Raw genomic sequence first — 19741 nt, 5'->3', positions numbered from 1 at the left:
AACATTGGTGGAATACCTGTTTATTACATGCTAGAGACTGTTATTCAAAGGGAATTCAGAAATGAACTGCTGTTCTGCCTTTGCATGCAGGTTGCTTATACTCAAATGCAGAGGTAGTCTTCATAGAACTGTGGCCCAAAAGGAGCATACACTGTCACAGCTGTGTGAGGAGAGGTAAAAACAGGCGAAGTGTAGGAACTATTGTTGTTCAGCCCATTGAAACATGATTTAAATACCTCTTTGCTGACAAAAGGACTTTTCGTAATTTTATTTAAATTAAACTTTTTATTTTGAGATAATTGTAGATTCACACGAGGTTGTAAGAAATAATACAGGGAGTTCCTCTGAAACCTTTTCTTAGTTTCTCCCAGTCTTTTAAAGCTATAATGCATGCCACGACCAGGGAGCCTGGGGTTGATACTGTGAGGTCACGGAACATTCCCTTCACCACGAGAATCCCTGTCGCCCATTTATAGCTACGCCTACTTCCCTCTTCTCCCCACCTTTAACTCCTGGCAGTCATTAATCTGTTCTCCATTTTTATAATTTTGTCATTTTAAGAATGTTGTAAATGTTATACCTGGAATTATAAAATATGTAACCTTTGGGATTGGCTTTCTTTCACCCAGCATAATTCTCTGGGGACTCATCCAGCTTGTCATATATTGTCCCTTATTATTGCTGAGTAGAATGCCCTGGTATTGACCTACCTCATCGAGTGAAGGACATCTGGGTCTTTTCAGTTTTGTATAAACTGAGTTTTCACTTGTCTGGAATAAATGCCCTGGAGTGCAATTGCTGGGTCATATGATAATTGTATATTTAATTTTTTAAGAAACTGGCAAACTGTTTTCCAGAGCGGCTGTACCCTTTTATGTCCCCACCAGCAATGTATGAGTGACCTAGTTTTTTCACATCCTCCCCAGTACTTTGTACTTTATCCATTATGACAGAAATGTAGCGATGTCTCGTGGTGAATTTTACTTTCCATTTCCCTAATGGCTATGATGTTGACCATTTGTACGTGTACTCATTTTCCATCTGTGTATCTTCTAATTGGATTGTTTGTATTTTTACTATTGGATTTTTGAGAGTTCTTTATATTTTCTAGATACTAGTCCTCTGTCAGATTCTTCCAGGTCTACATTTTACCCCAATTATTCCATTTAAAGGATTCTTCCTAAGGTCACCAGTGAACTTTGAAATTCCAAATCCAGAGTATCCTCACTAGCTCTCATCTTGTTTGCCCTGTCTGTACTGTTTGACCCCTAGAATCTTTTTTCCCCTTGGTTTCCATGATAGTACTATTGTCCTCACCTTACTCACCTTTCTGACCTCTGCTCTTTAATCTCCTTTTCCAGTCCTGTTTCCCCATGCATCTGTTAAATATTGCTATTTCCCAGGATTCAGTTCCTAGTCTTCTGGTCTGTTTTTTAGTCTTCAGGCTTTTCTTGGTTGATTGGATTCATATCCATGTCTTCAACTACCATCTATTGTGCTATTGACTCCAAATATGTATTTCTAGACCATACTGCTTTCCTTATGAATTAGATTTATATGTCTTACTACATATTAGACATTCTAAGATATACTCTACATTTTAAATATGAATTCGCTATTATCCTCATGATCCAAAATGTATTTCTATTAAAGTGGATATTAAAGTACCCACTTTAAGTTAGTGGTATCACTGTTTACTCACTTGCCCAAACCAGGAATCTGGGAGCTGCATTCAACTTTTTTTCTTTCACTTCTACATCCTGTTAGTTCCTCCTCTTAAATATTCCTGATATCTGTTTTCTTCAGGCTTTCTGCCATACTTAGTGGTCGTATCATTTGTCTCCTGGATTATTACTATAACCTTCTCACTGATTTCCCTCCCTATAGTCCCTCCTCTAAACTCAAGTGAGGTTAATCTTTGTAAGACTCAGATCTCATCATGTGACTTCCCAGCTTTAAATCCTTTAGTGATTCCCTATGTCTTTCATCAGTACCTGTCAAATTTTTTCACTGAAGAAGTCCTTAATACCAGGGAGGATGAAGTTGAGCCCTCCCTACATGGAGGTCTCAGGAGGAGCCTAAATTGACTGGGTACAAGCATAATGTTTCTTTGAAGTCTCATGTTTTTAACTATAAAATTCATAATTTGCATTTTACTCACATCCCTTTTGTATTAACATAAAAATAATGGCTTTCCCAAAAATCTTCAAGTAAAATTCATGTTTCAGAAGATGATCATGGATACTCTGAAAGTTCCCTCAGGCATATTGCCACATATATTCCAGTTCGAGAACCATGAATGTAAACATAAGGGAAAATGCATTTTGTACTAAAAGTTTCCCAGTCGAGCCTCCATTTTCTTTCCAGCATTCTTTCCAGCATGCTCAGTGGGCTTCTGCCATACCAGACTTCTTTTAGTTTGCCAGATGGACCAGGTTCTTTCTGCTTTTGCATATGTTATCTCTTCTTCCTAAGTGCTTTTTTCTTCTCCATTTGGAGAACCCTCCTCAGTCTTTCAGCCTAGTTACTGTGATAATTTCTTTGTGATACTTCAGTTTCCCTCTCCTAGGAAATTTGGCACATCCACCATTGTGCTTTTATTATAATTAATATCTATCTCTGATATTTATCTTAATTCCATAGCAAGATGCTTTCCCTTCTAGCCTGTGTAGTTATAAGGATGGAGTCATATTTTATTCTCCCTTAGTATAGTACCCTACATTCAGTAAATGTGGATTGTATCAAATAATCAAATGGAAATGATGACTTCCGAAACACTAAAAGCATTCATCAGCCAATGGTTAACATCTTTTAGGGCTATTTAGTGGAAAAATTCTTACCTAGTTGGGAAGTTGCCTCCAGAATGTGTTATGATACCATTCAACTCTAAAATACTATTCTAATAGTGAATGAGAAGGATTAAAAACATTTCATCTCTGTAGTACTTTAATTGCAAACTGAAAAATTACAAGAAATATCCTGATCCATTTGAGCAACTGCATATTTATCCTTATTAAAGCTAGATGACCTCAAAATTCATAATATTCTAGAATAGTCTGTAATATTTTAAGAGGTATACACAATTTTATCAAATTTTAATGGGTATATACAAGTGTCCTAATTAAAAAAATATTCTGTGACTTTTATAACTTCTACCTAAGTATTGATAATTTTAAAAATATGCTAACTTTTTATTTCCTTGGATTCCAGCTTCCTTACGCTCAGAACTAAACCATCAACATGCAGCTGCAATTGATTTGTTACGGCATAATCATCATCAAGAATTGGCAGCTGCTAAAATGGAATTAGAGAGAAGCCTGGACATCAGCAGAAGACAGGTAGAGAAGAACATTCTGTTCTATGCCTGTCAAATTTTTTTTTTAAATGCGAATAAGTTGAATGCTCACAATTTTCTAAAAAATATTTTGTAATAACTAGTATTTTCACTAATTATTATTTACTATCTATGTTAAAGAGTTTTATTTTTAAGGGAAATAAGTAATTTGACTTTAGTCAGATGGGCATGAAATTACATTTTATTTTATAACCTTTTAATTGAATATTTTAAATTTCACTTGCATCTTGAGAAAGTGAACAGATATAAATAATACAAAGAGTGAAGACAGAACATTATAAAACAGTGCTGTCTAGTAGAACTTTCTAGGATGCCCTATATCTGTGCCTCCACTATGGCAGTCACTAACCACATGGGCCAAATATGTTGAGTGTGACCAAGGACCTGAATTCTCAACTTTATTTAATTTTGATTAAACAGCCACTTTAGATAACATAGCTACAGAAGTATCAGATCCTCAAAAAGAAAAAAAGATAACTTATATTTCCATATCACTATAGCGTAGCTACTATTTATGCTTTTTAAACTTTGTTCTTTGGCCAAGTGTACTTCCTTTAGTTAGTTAGTGATTCTGAGTGTGTGTATATCTGAATGGATAGATTTTTAGACATAGTACGATGACAACTATTATTAGTTTACTAGACTTAATGACGTTTACTTGGTTAGTCTTCAGCTATGTTAAATGACATGACCAGCCCCAATTTTTTCTTCATTATTGGAAGTTTTAAATGAGCAACCTTATAACTATAGAAGGAAGTTATATTCTCTTCAACTAGGCTGACATTGAAATTGACAATGTCTAGGCCTGCAGAATTTGTAGAAAACTATGAAACTATGATTTCTAAGAAAATGAAAGGGAGCTTAACTTGCAGACAAGATAACTGCTAGACCAGCACTAAGCAGACAAAATCTGCTTTCTAAGCTATGGGATATGTGTGTGTGTGTTGGAATGGCCTCCATAGATGCAGGTCCTTTTTAGATTGAAGGACAACGGTGCCAGCATTTACCACAGGACGATGTAACTTCTTGAGTGTTTGAGAGCCCTGTGTTCTCATCTTAGCCCTGCCATTGATTATAAATCATCCTTGGACAAATCATCTCTTGGGTATTAGTTTCCTCATCCGTAAAATGAGGGAGATGTGCTTTTATGGTCTTTTGGCTCCCTTGTAGCTCTGACATTATTGCAGCTGTATCCATATAAACACTTCTTAGATATATAGAAAGAAAAGAGCCCTTGAGGTTTTCTCATTTCAGCAGTTTGCTTTTGAAGCTGTGTCAGATTTATTACATTTGACATTATAGTGTGTCATTTTCTTTCCCTCAGATAAACTCAGAAAGCAAATATGTAGAAAACTTCTAAGAATTATTTGTATTTTGCAGAGTAAGGAGCACATGAGCAGAATAACAGATCTACAAGAGGAATTAAGGCACAGAGAGCATCACATTTCTGACTTGGATAAGGAGGTACAGCACCTTCATGAAAATATAAGTGCCCTAACCAAAGAATTGGAATTTAAGGGGAAAGAAATTCTCAGAATACGAAGTGAATCTAACCAACAAATGAGGTATGCCATTGATTACAACACAAGAAATTTGCCTTGATGGTATTTAGCAATACATGCTTATTTTTATGACTAGACTAATTGGCTTCTAGTAAGATTGAAGAAGACCACTTTTGCCTCGTTAACTATATTATAATCTAGAACATAGATGAAATGTTTATATTTTGAATGATGTATATACATTCATTCACTTTGGAAATAGTCTAAAATTAACTAAAATCTTATTTTAAAAAGCATTAAAGGAGACAACTTTAACAAGCTAGAAGATTAGAGCAAAGTAAGTAACTTATTTTAGGCTGTTTCCATGAATTTTCTATATATTATACCTAAAACTATTTCAAACCTGGTAGACTATAGAAAATTTTGAAAGCTTGATTTCAGAATAACATTTTCTTAACTAAAAATAAATTAAACAGGTTGCATGAACAAGATTTAAACAAGAGACTTGAAAAAGAGCTGGATGTCATGACAGCAGACCACCTCAGAGAGAAAAATATCATGCGGGCAGATTTTAATAAGACTAACGAGCTACTCAAGGAAATAAATGCAGCTTTACAAGTGTCGTAAGTCACATTATATTCCAGAAATTCATATATGGATAATAAACTGAGGAGCACTTGTCTAACCTCAGATTAGCTACTCTTTTGAACTAATTAAATGATACTTAAAAAAGAAAACCTAAGGGTATATTACAGATGGTAATTGTAATATGAAATATTCTTGAATTAGGATAAGTCAGTTGAATTATTATGTTTTATCGACTGCTACTGCAACAGTTCTACTAGGACAAATACTTATCTAAAGACTCTCCCTCAGGATCCTGTACTGTCACACCATGGTGAAAACTCAAAAGATGTCCATTACATAATGTTAAGTAAAAAAGAGCATTTTGGGACCAGTTGGTCACACTATTGTTACATATTTTACAAAAATATCAAGAGATTGTAAAAAACAAATATAGAATTTTAATAACAGTGGTTCTCTCTAGGGAGTAGATGATGGGAGGTGTTGGGGGTAGCAAAGAGCAAAGACTTCCTTTTTATTTTATATACTTAGATATTGTTTCGATTTCTATAACAAACATTTTTTTATGATTTTATAAGTCACTAAAGGTAAAACATCACAAATAAAGTTACTACTCATACATAGTAACTCTAATATTGTTAAATCCAAATTTCGATTATTGCTTGATGTTTTAAAAAAATATTTAATAGCACCTCTCTTCCTAGGTACTTAATAATAAACTGCTATAGCCAATGCAGCTAGTGTTTACTTCATCTGTGTGGCCCAAACTCTGCTCCAACTTAAATGATCTCAGAATTAATCCACTCTAAGCTTCTGCAGATCGTTTTCTCACCTTCAGCCTCTCCTCTGCCAATCAACGAAAAAAAGCTCCCCTAACAGATAAAATATTGATTGTCTCCACATACTTCAATAAAGTCAAAATCGTGACTAATCTCCTTACCATCATCAGTCTCGAAGTCAAAATTAAACCCTTCCCTCCAGTATGTCTCATCCTGCCTTATCGCATAGCCACCCTTACTTCCTGTTTGCTGCGTTTGTGCCAGCCACACTGACCTTCTTGGTTTCCTTCAAATATTCTCTTGTGCTGTCCTCCACAATCTAGAATAACCTCCTATGTCATTCCTACCTTCTCACATTTTACCTATTTAACCAATTAAGCCTCAAGGTAAATAATGTTACATGTATAACACGTGTACATACGTTCACATAAACTGATACAAAAAGCAGATCTCTCGTCCTTGGCATTTACTTCAGTGGCCTCTGAGGTGAGGTGCTCTAATGGACATAAACAGAATTTTCACATTAGTAAGCACTCAATGAATGCTTCATGAATGAATTTTTTGAGGACTTTCTCTAATATTTACCACTGCACAAAGTTACTTTAGAAATAATGAGGAGACTCGAGATCATTTTCCCAGTTACAGTGATTTTTATTGTTTGCTGTTATTGGAGGTAATTTTAAAATCCTTTGGAGCCACAGTAAGAGCTCAGGTACCTGCCTACTAGATGAGTTCATACCTTAGGCATTTTACAAAAATGTGTTAAAGTGAAACTAAGTGCCTTGGTTTTCCTTTCTCCTGGCCTCACTGTTATTCACCAGGCAGAGGCTGAAATATTGGCCTCCCCCCCACCCCCCCCCACCCCCCCGCTTCATGCTTTAAAAAAGCATACTCACCAAAAGAATAACCTCTGTCTGTCCTGTGTCCTGTCTCCTTAGAATTCTCAATTTAAAAGGACTAAGGTTATATATTTATTTTTACTTTGTTCTGTTTTATATGGCTTTGTACATTATGGATTTGCAGTAGACAGTGAATAATTACTTTTTCTATATTATAATTATTTTTAATAAGTAAAGAATTAGCATTACTCATATGTCAAATACTTTATCACTTTTCTAGATGTACCATTTCATGCTAACCAATCATATTTCTTTTTTCACCAGAAATCTGCTGCCATCATGTAATTAGCCTCTAGCTTTAGATATTTACTCTTCTGGTTAAAAATAAATACACAAATATATTTTAGACCACTGCTGTCATAGATTTTTCTGTGATAATGAAAATGTCCTGTATCTGCTCTGTCTGGTACAGTAGTTCCTAGCCCCAGTGGCTGTTGAGCACTTGAACTGTGACTAGTGAAACCAAAGAACTGAGTTTTCAATTTTATTTAATTTTAATTTAAATGTAAATACTCACTTGTGAGCTAGTAGCTACCATATTGGAAAACAGTTTTATATTTTGAGTATTTCTGACTCATACTCTTAAACGCAGCCTGCTTTAATCTACTGAATGGTTTGGATCTAAACAGAGGGGGTGAGCAGGGAGAGTCCATTCCAGCTTTAGGAGCTGCAGGGAACAACATTTGAACTATTCTCAGCCTGTTCCAGAAGCTTAAGGGCACACTGTTAAAATTCCTAGTCAACCACACCCTGAGTTTAAAGCTTGGAAATCAGAAAAACCCTGTGGATTCTTGGAAGTAGGTGATAGTGGAAGGACTAGGGGAACATATCAGCTTGTCACGCTGAAGCCTGGAGCCAAGGAGTCTTTGGGGCAGCTGGAAGTCTCTTGCTTCTCTTCCTAACCCTAAGCCTGTTGGACTCCAGGGAAGAGCAGGGCAAATAATGTAAAGGGTAGAAAGTACCGTCTAACCATTGTAGGAATGGTGATAAGAGTTCTGTATCTCTTATGGAATGATTTCTAGAAATCCTCTTTTTCAGTGCTGGGTATTAAAATTAATATTTTAATTTTCTTGAGTGATATAGTATCTTAGTAAAAAAAACCTATATCTAATAAAAATGTCATAGTTTTTGTTTTATAAATAAATGAGAAAGGGCTGTTTTGAAGAATTTTGTTTAGCTAAATGTAAATATACACTAGAACTTGGGTTCACGGTAGATCCTTTCATGCAAAAAAAGGTGATTTAAAGACTATTGCTTGTTTAGGACTACTTTACATTAAGTTCTCACTGTTCTGAAGCAAAAAGATAATTTTTTCTTGGGGGAAATATTGAATTTCCGTACTTGGACTTTAAGTCTGAAATGCCCTAGTCATTTTTGTTGTTGTCATTTGATTTTAAAATTACTATTTGAGTTATTTTTATACACTTTGTGAGATAAGTCCTATTGTCGCAAGTCATCTGTGTTCATAATTTATGGGAAAAGAAAAGTTTGATGTTAAAATGCTTAAATTACTATATTTTCCTTTCCTTCAGGCCATAGAGAAGAATGGTATAATAAAGTTCTGTCATCTTTATAAAATTAAAATTCTAAAATACATGTGCCTAATAATACTGTTGTTTGGGTCTAAATTCAATTTACTGATTTTTTTTTTTTTTTTTTTTTTTTTTTTGCCAATTACTTATTTTAAAAAACAGCAGAGGAGAACTATCAACTTGGAAGCTCTTTTTAATACAGTTTTATACAGCTTTTTAGACATTTATATTTTAGGTTTGTTGTCCATGAACCATAGACATTGACCTATATATTCTCAGAGGCAACAAAGAAAGAAAATCGGGGCATGTATGCCTGGGGAGAATCCAACAATGACCCTAATTAGTAATTTTATATGTTCTACTTATGTCTGTTCTCTCTGCTTACTTTGATGGAAATCTGTATTTTGATTTAAAAGCTGTGTTTATTTGTGTGGTTCCCTCAAGGCAGTGTTTCCTAGCCTTTAATCATTCCTATGCAGCCTTTGGGAATTTGGTCATTTCTGGTATCTATGATATTATTTTCTTAATATTTTTTTTTGCCTTCCCACCTCCCAGTGATTTTCTTAATATTTTTAATTGGCTCATTTTAACTTAAAAATCTAACAGGAAAACTCAATTATTGCTACAATAAAACCATTATCACTACTGAAAAATTGTATCCATTTTTCTAAATAGAGGCTAAGCTATAATTATATAAATGTAAATTCTGTGAAAATGAAACAATATTTTTAGATTCTAATTGGCATTGATGTTCAAAGGCTGCCTGAGTGTTGTGAAATAGGATAAGAAGCATATGTAATGAAGCCTGTTTAAGATATATGGGACCAAAGAGACTTTTTCCTTTTGTGATCAGAAAGATTAAAGGAGAACAAACTAAAAATCATCTCCTATTATATCCAGTTGTTCACACCTAGTCTTTGGGAAGCAATGCTGGCTTAAAATGCTGCCTGAGGCAACTGAGGAAAGGTAAAATGTTGACTAGTGTTGGCTTGAAGTGGATATCAGGATAGTACCAAGTGTTCTTCCTATTAGAATTTCAAAAGACTGATAATTCTGGAAATATATTTGCAAGTTAAGTCTGTACCACATTACTTGTTCTCTCCTTTAATGCTTTCCTTTTGTTTGTATATTCTGTTTCTCCAATTTATTCAATTATTTTTTCCCTTTAATATTCAGGTATCTTTTGTTAAATTTTTTTGGTGATGTAAAGATATTTTGTGGAGATTAACTGATAATAATTTCATAGGTAAGAATGTTTAATCTAAATGAAGACATACTAGAATTGAGGTTCAGAGAAGACCTTTATTATGCAAAAAGGCGGTTCAAGGATTGTAACTGATTGGTTTAGACTCGCTTTACCTTAACCTGTTATTTTACTAGAGCAAAAGACAGACCTAATAGTTTTAAATAAGGTTTTAAATTTAGTTTTTTAGCCACCATTAACAACCAAGTATTCTTGTTCAAGCAAGAAGTAGTTCAAAAATCTTGTATTGTGCCTTGCTTTTAATGATAAAAAAGTACTCCAGTGACATCTTGTGGCTACTCCAATGTTAAACCCAAATGACTTTTCTCCTTGCCTAAATCACTGTTTCTCAAGCTTCTAAAAAACCTTTCCCCATTATAAAATATATAAATTTTGCCCATTAAATGCAGTGTTTTTATAAAATGCAAGGTCATTTTATGTGGACTCACATTTTTCACTTATTCTGCATTGTCACGAAAGAACAAAAGTAAAGACAGTGAAACTAACCTCACATTGAACTGACAATGCCTCACCTGATCTTGAGACAGTCACTTCCTAACCATACATTTCTGGTCACCCTTATACCTCCCCACCCCCAGATTAGAACTTTAGTCATGAGGCTGGGTAGGGAGCCAAATATGTTATCCCTAAATCTTTTGCTTGGGCTGAGGAGTTTACTAAAATTACTAAAATACAGAGATTCTGGTACCCCTCTGGGATTAGGGGTAAGGCATAGGTCACTGATTCCTAGAAGATAGATCATCTATGAGTTACTCAGTATTTGTAGAGTGAATAAATTTTCTATGACTCTTCATTAATCATAATTTTATCAAACATATTCTTTCCTTTTTTAGAAAACAATGATTTTTTAAATCATCCTAATTATTTAAATTTTCTAAAATTGAAAGTGCTTTTTCTCAAATTAAACCAACAGTTTTCATTTGTATCTCCTTAATTCTACCCTGCTGTATATTTTTAGACTCTTCGAGGTCCATGTCTCCTCTGCTCATACAACGTGGCCTCAATTCTGGGGTCTTTAGTGGCACTCAGCCCTGTTACCTTCTCATTTCTTTCAAGGCAGAATATACCCAGAAGGAAATTCAGTTCTTCTCTTACCTGATGAATCTTTTTTTTTTTTTAACAGTTTATATGGTTTAGCTGATAATATAGAATTTTTAAGCTGATTTTCTCATAAACTAGGGATGATGTCATATGTGTGTCTTTTGTTTCTCTTTCCTCTGTATTTTTTCTTGTCCCTCTTATGTATGTTACCAGGCTTTATGTTATAACACAATATTATATTCATGGTAAGTTTTCCTGATAGTAAGCCTACATTTCCAGGATTAAACTTGCATTTGCTAGGTTAGTATCATTTAGCATAGATTTCTTCTACAGAGCTTACCTCACTTCATCTCCATATACCCATGGAATGGCATAAAATGAGTGAATTATTTGAAAAGTAACCTGCAAAGCTTTTAATTAATATCATCTACCCTGGAAAGACTTTAATAACACTATAGCTCTTGAAACAATCATGTCATTCGTTATGCTCAAAAGTTTGAAGGAAGAAGTTTGGTTTTAAGTTTTTATGTGTATTCAACTGGACTAATAAGAAAATTGTAGGTATTATAAAAGAATATGTCTAATACATATTAATGAGCTAAAGATTTTCTTGTTTTTAGACTAGAAGAAATGGAAGAAAAATATCTAATGAGAGAATCAAAACCAGAAGATATACAGATGATTACAGAATTAAAAGCCATGCTTACAGAAAGAGACCAGGTCATAAAGAAACTAATTGTAAGTTGTTTTTTTAATGGTGTGATCATGTAGTAATTAATAGACTGTTGATTGGGAAAACATGGCAAAATATTTTTAAGTAATGGTAACCAAAAATTGAAAGTATAAAATAAAATATGTGCATTGTGTTTGAAAGTTTGTTAAGATGTTATAAATGAGGATAAGAAATACCAAGTAAGTAAGATAAGGGGATTGTGCCTTTTATCAGTATTTTTAGAATATATCAAATGTTTAATGATATGTCATTGCCAACGTACAGTGAACATACTGTCGAAGTGTATATCATACATGTAGAATTAGAATTGGATAGGAAAGAACCTTCAACACATGTATGCATTAGCCCACATTATACTACTTCCAGGTTAGTCGTGTTAATCTCCTAAAGCATGTTGCACCAAACTATGACCCCATGAGACACCCTATGGAAGAAAGGTTCCATAGTGTAGCCTGAGAAAATCTATAGGCTTTTTCTTGGACAGTCTCAGTCCACATCAAGGTGTTAGGGGTCCCTGAGAAGTCTATCAGGGAGGAAAATACAGACAACAATAAATATACTAATTTCCTTCAAACCATCATTCCTCAAGAATAAAAATGCACAAATGTTTTAAAATTCATAAAACATTTCAGAGTCTTCTGAAATTACATGTTCTGATCAATAATTAAAATATTGCTTTTTACTGCCACTAACTAACAAATGAGAAATCTTTCAGAGTAAAACTAGAAAAGAACACTAATCACTGTATTTACTCATTGATCTCTTTAACTGAAAACTTTGGACATTAACATTGCAAAGAGAGCGATTTTTTCTCAGCATATCTCATTTAGCATTTAAGAAAGCTAGTCTGTTGTCTAAGGCTAGAAGTTCCTGCCAGAACTAACCGGTAGTGGAGAGGGGTTTGTAGATGAACCCAGGAGTAGGCACTGGAATGACAGAGTACCAACCCACTAACTGCTTCAACCCACTACCACCCAAATCTCCGCGCACTGTGAGCAGGAGCACAGGACTCTAATTGTTCCGACAGCAGTAGATTCATGGAAAATTACTTTACGTTCCTCACATGAAATTAGCAAATGTATTAAGTGTATTTTATCTATGGTCTATAGAAATAGCTATTGATTTTCTAGTTCTTACTGAGCAGGGGTTACAGATATAATTGTATTTTTTCCCTCTCAATAGAATGGGTATTAGACTTCAAAAAGTAAAGTAACTTTTCAAAGCAACACAGCTAGCGGGTGACAGGACCAGGAATCTAGCCAGGGGTTGTTCCCCTACCTTTCCTGTCTCTGCACATACATGGGCTGAGATTAATGATACAAATGAAGGGAATGAAGAAAATAGTTCTATTAGAGCATAACCCTACATTTCACATACTGTTCAGTTTTCTTATATTTACTTTTGACAGTCTGGGTATTCACTTAGCACATGTCGTTGGTAAAGTCAAAAGCAACGGGTTTGTTTCTATATGGGCCACTCACTTTTTCTCTGTTGTGTGATTACCACTGCTTTCATACATGATGTCTTGGAGAGAGGATTAGACAAGATCAAATATATTTTCTGTACTCAAGAATATTGCTATATCCTATATTATTTTCATACATGGAAACAACTCAACCATGCACACAGCTCCACGAATGCAAGTTAACCCTGCTCAAAGTGCACAGCTAGCCCTTTGGAGCAGAGATGGAATCAAATAAAACATTTAGGTCCAGTCTTAGAGGAAAAAGGTATTAAAGGGTAGAGAAGAGCCCAGTAGCATAGGGTTTGAAAGGTGTTGAAAGTTCATGCACCAGCAGTCTTTAACACACTGGCAATCAGGTCTAGAAATCTCTGAGCAAGGGATATAAAACTTTGTTCAGGTTTTATATTAAATTCTGAATGAAATGGCATGTATATAATTAAGCTTTTCAATATTCAACAGAAAATGTTTAAGAGATGTTTGTAATTCTTTTGCATAGGAGGATAATAAATTTTATCAGCTGGAATTAGTCAATCGAGAAACTAACTTCAACAAAGTATTTAATTCAAATCCTACTGTTGGTGTTATTAATCCATTGGCTAAGGTATGTTCTGTAAACACTGTAAAATAGGAATATAGTTTAAAATTTGATTCAATTTTAATAAAATATTTAGAGAAGCATAGGCTAAAGCGTCTAAAAATGTTTTCTCAAATTTAATAATATAGGATTAAAAATCTATGAAATCTTTGTGTTTTCAGAATGAGACTCTAACTTTTATTTGTTGATAATTCATACACAAAATACTTATATTATAAAACCTAGTGTTATTATATTGTTTTTCATATTTGTAAAGAAAGTAACTTCTAAATCTCTTTAAGATAATTTGTCATTTCCTTAATGTTCACTATCCTCTCTGGGGTCTTGAGAGACAACTCTAGCCCTGTATACCCCGCAGCTGTCCTTAACTTAAGGTCTGCCATCTTAATGGACCTTGTGTTGGACATGTATTTTGTTGCCTACCAATTGCCAGAGAAGATCTTTACCTCTTTCAGTCTAATGTCCTTTTCTTAACAATTAAAATTGAACATGACCTTTTCTGGTACTTTGTTACACTCTAAGGACAGATGGAAGAGCCTTGTAGACAAATGAAGTGGACATGGCTGAGTCTTACACAACTTTGTAGCTCAGCTTTCTATGACCCCTATCAGAGTGCTTTGGATATAGTGGGTATTCAATAAATATTTGTTCAATTGCAAAATTTCATCATATTTTCTATAAGCCAGCAAAATTATTCCAGTGAATAAAGCAAGTAAAAAGAATAATTATGGGGTTTACATATATTTGGGCAGAAATCAGTAGTAGAAATAAAAGTGCTAGTGCTAAAGCTGTATTTTAAATTCATATCTTATTAATTTGCACAGTGTGCCTAATTTCTATAGGCCCTTAGAAATTTTTGCTTTCAAAGGTCATGGAACTTCTCTGTTAAGAACATGGAATCTGTTCTTCTTTCATAAGTTAAAGTGCTCCAAACTTTAAACTTAAATGTTTTATAAAATAGCATGAATAAAGCAGTAAGGCCATAGCGACATCTCCAGAGCCTAAAATACTGCCTGGCACATAAGAAGCTGTCAATAAATAATTGGTGAATGAGTGAAATAGTTTTAGTTTTAAAGTTCACAATTTAGAGTGAAATAGCTTTTAATTATAAACCAATATTATAAGGGTTGTTGAAAGAAAATATACTAGAAATATTTTCCTTTTATTATTCATTTTATTGAATTACATTTTTAGCTACAAAACCGTTACTGTAGAACTTTACCAATGATACCTTTAATTTCTTAAATAAAAATTCTAAGTGCATTTAATTATGCCCTCTGTGACTAGAACAAAAAAATTCAAAAGATACAGCTCCGTAAGAGCTTTTTCGAATACTTTTGACTCCTATCAGTGATTTCAGTTTTTACAGATAATTCTTAACATGGTATTCTATCAGTGATTTCAAATAATTCGTAACACATTATTCTTCCTTTTCTTTTTTTTTTTTTCAGTTATGCTAAAATGGGCTCCCTGTGAGGGACTCCATGATTCACAGAATATGACATAGAGGACAATGTCTAGATAGTGAGATCATTACTTTATAAGTAAAGAAAAGGACCATTTGTCTATTAATGATATTTTTTTCCAATCCCTGGAGTCATTTTGCAAAAAAAAAAAAAAAAAAAAAAAAGTTCATAAATTGTTCATAAATTTAGCATACATTTGATTAGTAAAATATTGGAATATTCAAATTTTTACATGTTAATTTTTATTCTGCATAGCAGGATTGATGCTTATTGATTCTAGAGGTGTGAATAAAATAGAGTTCATGATTTGCAAGCTGACAGGTTTTGGTAACTGAAATTGTATTCCCTTTTTTATCTGTTAATTGTAGAGAACAATTAAAAAAATAAGTAACATTGATTTGTTTTATAACCTTTAAATTTTTTTAAAAGATGGTGAGCCAGTTAATGATACTTCCAATTGATTGGGAAATGAGACTTAATTATGCAGATTTAATTTTCTCTCTTCAGAATGATGGTGCTGTGAATTTAAAATGAAATTATTTCTCTAAGTCAGTCGTAGGTCTTAAGTAGAATTGTGAGATTTGTTTCAAACTACATTGCCAAGCATTTTCTCATTCCTTTTTTTCTCCAGGCAAGGACTACCTCCCTTTGACAGATGGCTAAAGTCCATGGACTTCTCTTAAAATCGTGTTTAACTTTACACCGCCCCCTAATTTTAGTCTAAATCTATTTAAGCTCGGCCTATCTGCAAGACTGCACTTTCCCTTCTTTTCCCCTTTTCCTCCCAGTATTCTTTACCCTTTGACATTCTTTTCACCTCCCCTCCCCCACCTTCCCATGAACCATTCTTAAATGCTTCTTCCTCCTCCTTTCTGTCCTAGCGGCCTGTCTGTCTTTGAGGATTCCATATAGATAAAGAACACCTCCAAGGATCCCCAGACCACATTTTGGGTAACACTGGTTCATTTTAACATCCCAATTTAACATAAAGCTTCCAAAAATTTTCCCATGCCAAATTTATATCTTCTACTATTCCTATTTTCTCATTTGCCCTTATGTAGAGACTATTCTCACATGTGTTATTTTTAATGCAGCAAAAGAAGAAGAATGATAAATCACCAACAAACAGGTTTGTGAGTGTTCCCAATCTAAGTGCTCTGGAATCTGGTGGAGTGGGCAATGGACATCCTAACCGCCTGGACCCCATTCCTAATTCTCCAGTCCACGATATTGAGTTCAGCAGCAGCAAACCACTTCCACAGCCAGTGCCACCCAAAGAGCCCAAGACATTTTTGAGGTGAGCCCCGTCTCACCGGTGATTTTTTTTTTCTATTCTTTTTTAACTTGAGAAATTTGCCTTCTTACATTATAGAAATCTACTACTTTAAGAACAGCCTAGGAAAAGAAATATTACTGTGAAATCTTTATAAAATATATTTATCACCTCTCTAGAGAATTCCTTTTTGACTCTTAAAAAGTTTTTTCTAATTTTTTGTTAGTTTTCTAAATGCTTAAAGGGGTGCTAATATAATTCATATGCTTAGAATTTTAATATAGATTGTTGCTTCATTTTTATTATTGTCACCAATTATTCATTAATCATCCATCTGTATTATAGAACTTTCTTTTTTTTATTAAGTGGCTTTTGTTTCTGTTTCTGTTATGCTATGTGTTCACTTTTTCACGTTTCTTGTTTACCAGGCTTATTGCCAAAATAAGAACTATGTAAGCTCTGGAAACTTAATGATATACATAAGCAAAAAATAAATTTAGAAAAAATAATTTTTATAATTGATATTCCAATTTTAAGTTATTTCAGAGTTGTTGATTAAATGTACTAACAAATAAAATTTGAATGAGGCAAATTGTTTATCCATTAACTAAAATCAAAAAGTAGTATCATTTTGTGTTTAATATTACAAATTTTGTGCTGCTTTGAATTTATTTACTTTTATTTTTACTAAATCTCAGCAGTGTCACTAGTAAGTCTTACAGATAGACTATCTGGTCTAGGTTATATGATTAATGACATAGTTAATGACTATTTTGAATTTTAAAAGAATGGCAAGAATGAAAAATAGTCAAGTATACCTTTGAATATGTCTCCTGCTAAATATTTTGTGTTGCTTATTTCCCTTGTGCATGGGTACGTTCAGGTATCAGTAAGATGCATGTGCATGAGCTCAAGGAACATGACTACTGGAGTTTCCATTACACATTGTTGCGTGCCTTGTAATTTCCCCCAGAGACGGTAGGGATTCTTTTATTTTCTCAACTAGCCCAAAGACTCTTTAATTAGATTTAATATAAGTATAAACTATATAACTTTGAAGATGGAGGGGAAATTGACTTTTTAATGCATCCCTTTTCCCCTAGAGTATTTGCTTATGGAATTATAAAAGTTTAATATGTAGATATAGTAAAAATACTATAGCATGGTTGGTTACTTAATTTAGTTATATTTAAAGACACATCTGTAAGAATTAAATGCTTATTTCAGGTTCTGAAATTTTAATTAACAAAAAGAGAAAAAGTGCTGTGAGGAATGTTATTTTGTTCTCTCTTATTTCCCACCATTCCTCCTGAATTTTTTTTAAAGAAGGTGACATTATCTTCCTCAATTTTTTGATTTTTGTCTTTTTTTAACTGTTGTGATGTGGCTCCTCCCTAACTGACTTCATCTGAGCTGCTGATGCACTCTCATGGAGTGGAGAACCGAATCTAGTACCCACACAGGGAGTAGCAAACCTTTCACACGTCTTCTAATGTAGTGAACAGCTTGCGATCATCTGCACTGATGTTTTGTGTGCTTTTCCCTTCACTTTGCAAAAAAAGCTTAATGCTGGGTTACATGTCTCTCTTTTTATGAATTCAGTCCTCCTCAGAGTGAAGCTTCCCCAGTGGCTTCTCCAGATACCCAGCGCCAGGAGTGGTTTGCCCGGTACTTCACATTCTGAAAGAATTGTGTTGGCACAGCTCTGTGTGGACTGTTACTAAGAGCATGACCTTACAGATTATTATGTGAACAGGCTTTCTTATGTCAAACACTGTGAATGAGAAAGTATTTGTCTCTCCAATTTGAAAATGCACTGTATTTCCTGTGATATTTATTGGAATCACTCTATAAGGTACTATATTATGTGTGTAATTATAATAGTTATTTTTATTTGAGATGGAAGAGTCTTTAACCTTTGTAATTACTGCATAATAAATTTTGTTAGAACAAACAATAATGCTTTTCATTTTTTTAGTAAGTTTAATTTTTAAATACTTTTTAATTCCAGGTAAGATTTGCCAAAAAGTTCTATTGCATAATACTCATAAAATACCTAATTATTTGACTTCAAATAATCATACAAAATCAAGATAAGGAAATACATTATATTAATTTGTTCCATTAAACATTTGTGGACTTTCAGGTATGCAAAACACTGCTGACTTATATATAGTATTTTAATTATTCTTATAATTGAGGATCTAGAACTTTTAGTACAGTGAGTATCTAAATTAATATTGCGATTTATGGCCAAAAGTTATTGGGTAAAGAGACAGCCTATTCCATCTTCATTTGTCTTAAAAGCCAATTTGTTAGTTTTCTTAATAGGCAATATAGTTTTGGCACATGGACATAGACTCAATTAACCACTATCACGTTAATGAAACTTTTTATTCCTTTAAACTTTCTGCCCATTTTGGCAGGGTGCTATATTGTTATCTGTGGCCTGAAAGAGTGCATCCATTTCTAAGAGTGCCAAATTTAGTTGACTTGGTAATGTAGATTTTAGAAAAATCTAGGTGAACAAGATAAATGCAAATATATGATCTATGAATGATTATAATAATGTTAAATGCCAACTTTTTAAATGATTATTATGTGTCAGGCACTGTGCTAAGGGGGCAGTAGAAAGTATTCTGTAGAGACTTTTTTTTTTTCAGGATAACTTATGGAATATGCCACCACTGTGCATACTCATGGAATAAACATGAGTATGCACAGTGGTGGCATATTCCTTAAGTTATCCTGAAAAAAAAAGTTTCTACAGAATACTTTCTCTGAGTTTTCTTTCTTAAACTAAGATTGAATTTTCCAAGAAAAATGGTCAATGGCTATTTCAGAAAATAAATATTGCTAGAAGCACATTTTCTTGCCCCTGGTTTATTCATATCTCATAATCTGTACATTTACCAAGGTTTTGATGACTAGAACTCATCCATGTGACTTGGCTAGATATGGGCCTACAAAGGTGATGAATAACTGTTCTCAAGGAGCCAACCATATACTTGCTGAAATAACCCAGAACCAAACTTATTTTTTACAGCAATATCAGAAGGGCTACAAATAAGATTTGTGGCATGTACAAGGGGAGCAGAAGCAGAAAGGAGGAAGTGATTAACTCTGCCTAAGTGCTGGCTACCTCCCTAATGTGTCAAGCTACATAAGCTCAACATGGAAGTGGTGCCCAAGTATAACATTGAAAGATGAGTAGGAATTAACCAGACAGACCAAAGGTGGGGCTGTTCCAGG

At 33.8% G+C, this 19741-nt stretch overlaps 1 protein-coding gene across 15 annotated transcripts in view; it reads left to right on the top strand.

Annotated features, from left to right (window-relative positions):
* FAM184A (family with sequence similarity 184 member A) overlaps nt 1-18509 on the top strand; it is a 115426-nt gene extending 96917 nt beyond the window's left edge. For 2 of the 15 annotated variants that reach the window (XM_016153789.2, XM_016153706.2), the window contains exons 13-19: nt 3211-3338; nt 4736-4920; nt 5334-5480; nt 11578-11695; nt 13652-13756; nt 16311-16513; nt 18092-18440. In XM_016153789.2, coding sequence (XP_016009275.2) covers nt 3211-3338; nt 4736-4920; nt 5334-5480; nt 11578-11695; nt 13652-13756; nt 16311-16513; nt 18092-18173 — 968 coding nt within the window. In that variant the 3' untranslated portion in view covers nt 18174-18440. The other 13 variants (XM_016153742.2, XM_016153732.2, XM_016153679.2 and 10 more) reach the window with 12 other exon arrangements.
* The last annotated feature ends 1232 nt before the right edge of the window (nt 18510-19741 follow it).

This window comes from Rousettus aegyptiacus, unplaced genomic scaffold, assembly GCF_014176215.1.
Source record: "Rousettus aegyptiacus isolate mRouAeg1 unplaced genomic scaffold, mRouAeg1.p scaffold_m13_p_1, whole genome shotgun sequence".
Lineage (NCBI taxonomy): Eukaryota > Metazoa > Chordata > Mammalia > Chiroptera > Pteropodidae > Rousettus > Rousettus aegyptiacus.
Note: the sequence above shows the minus strand (reverse complement) of the source record. Positions and strands in the feature narration are given on the sequence as shown.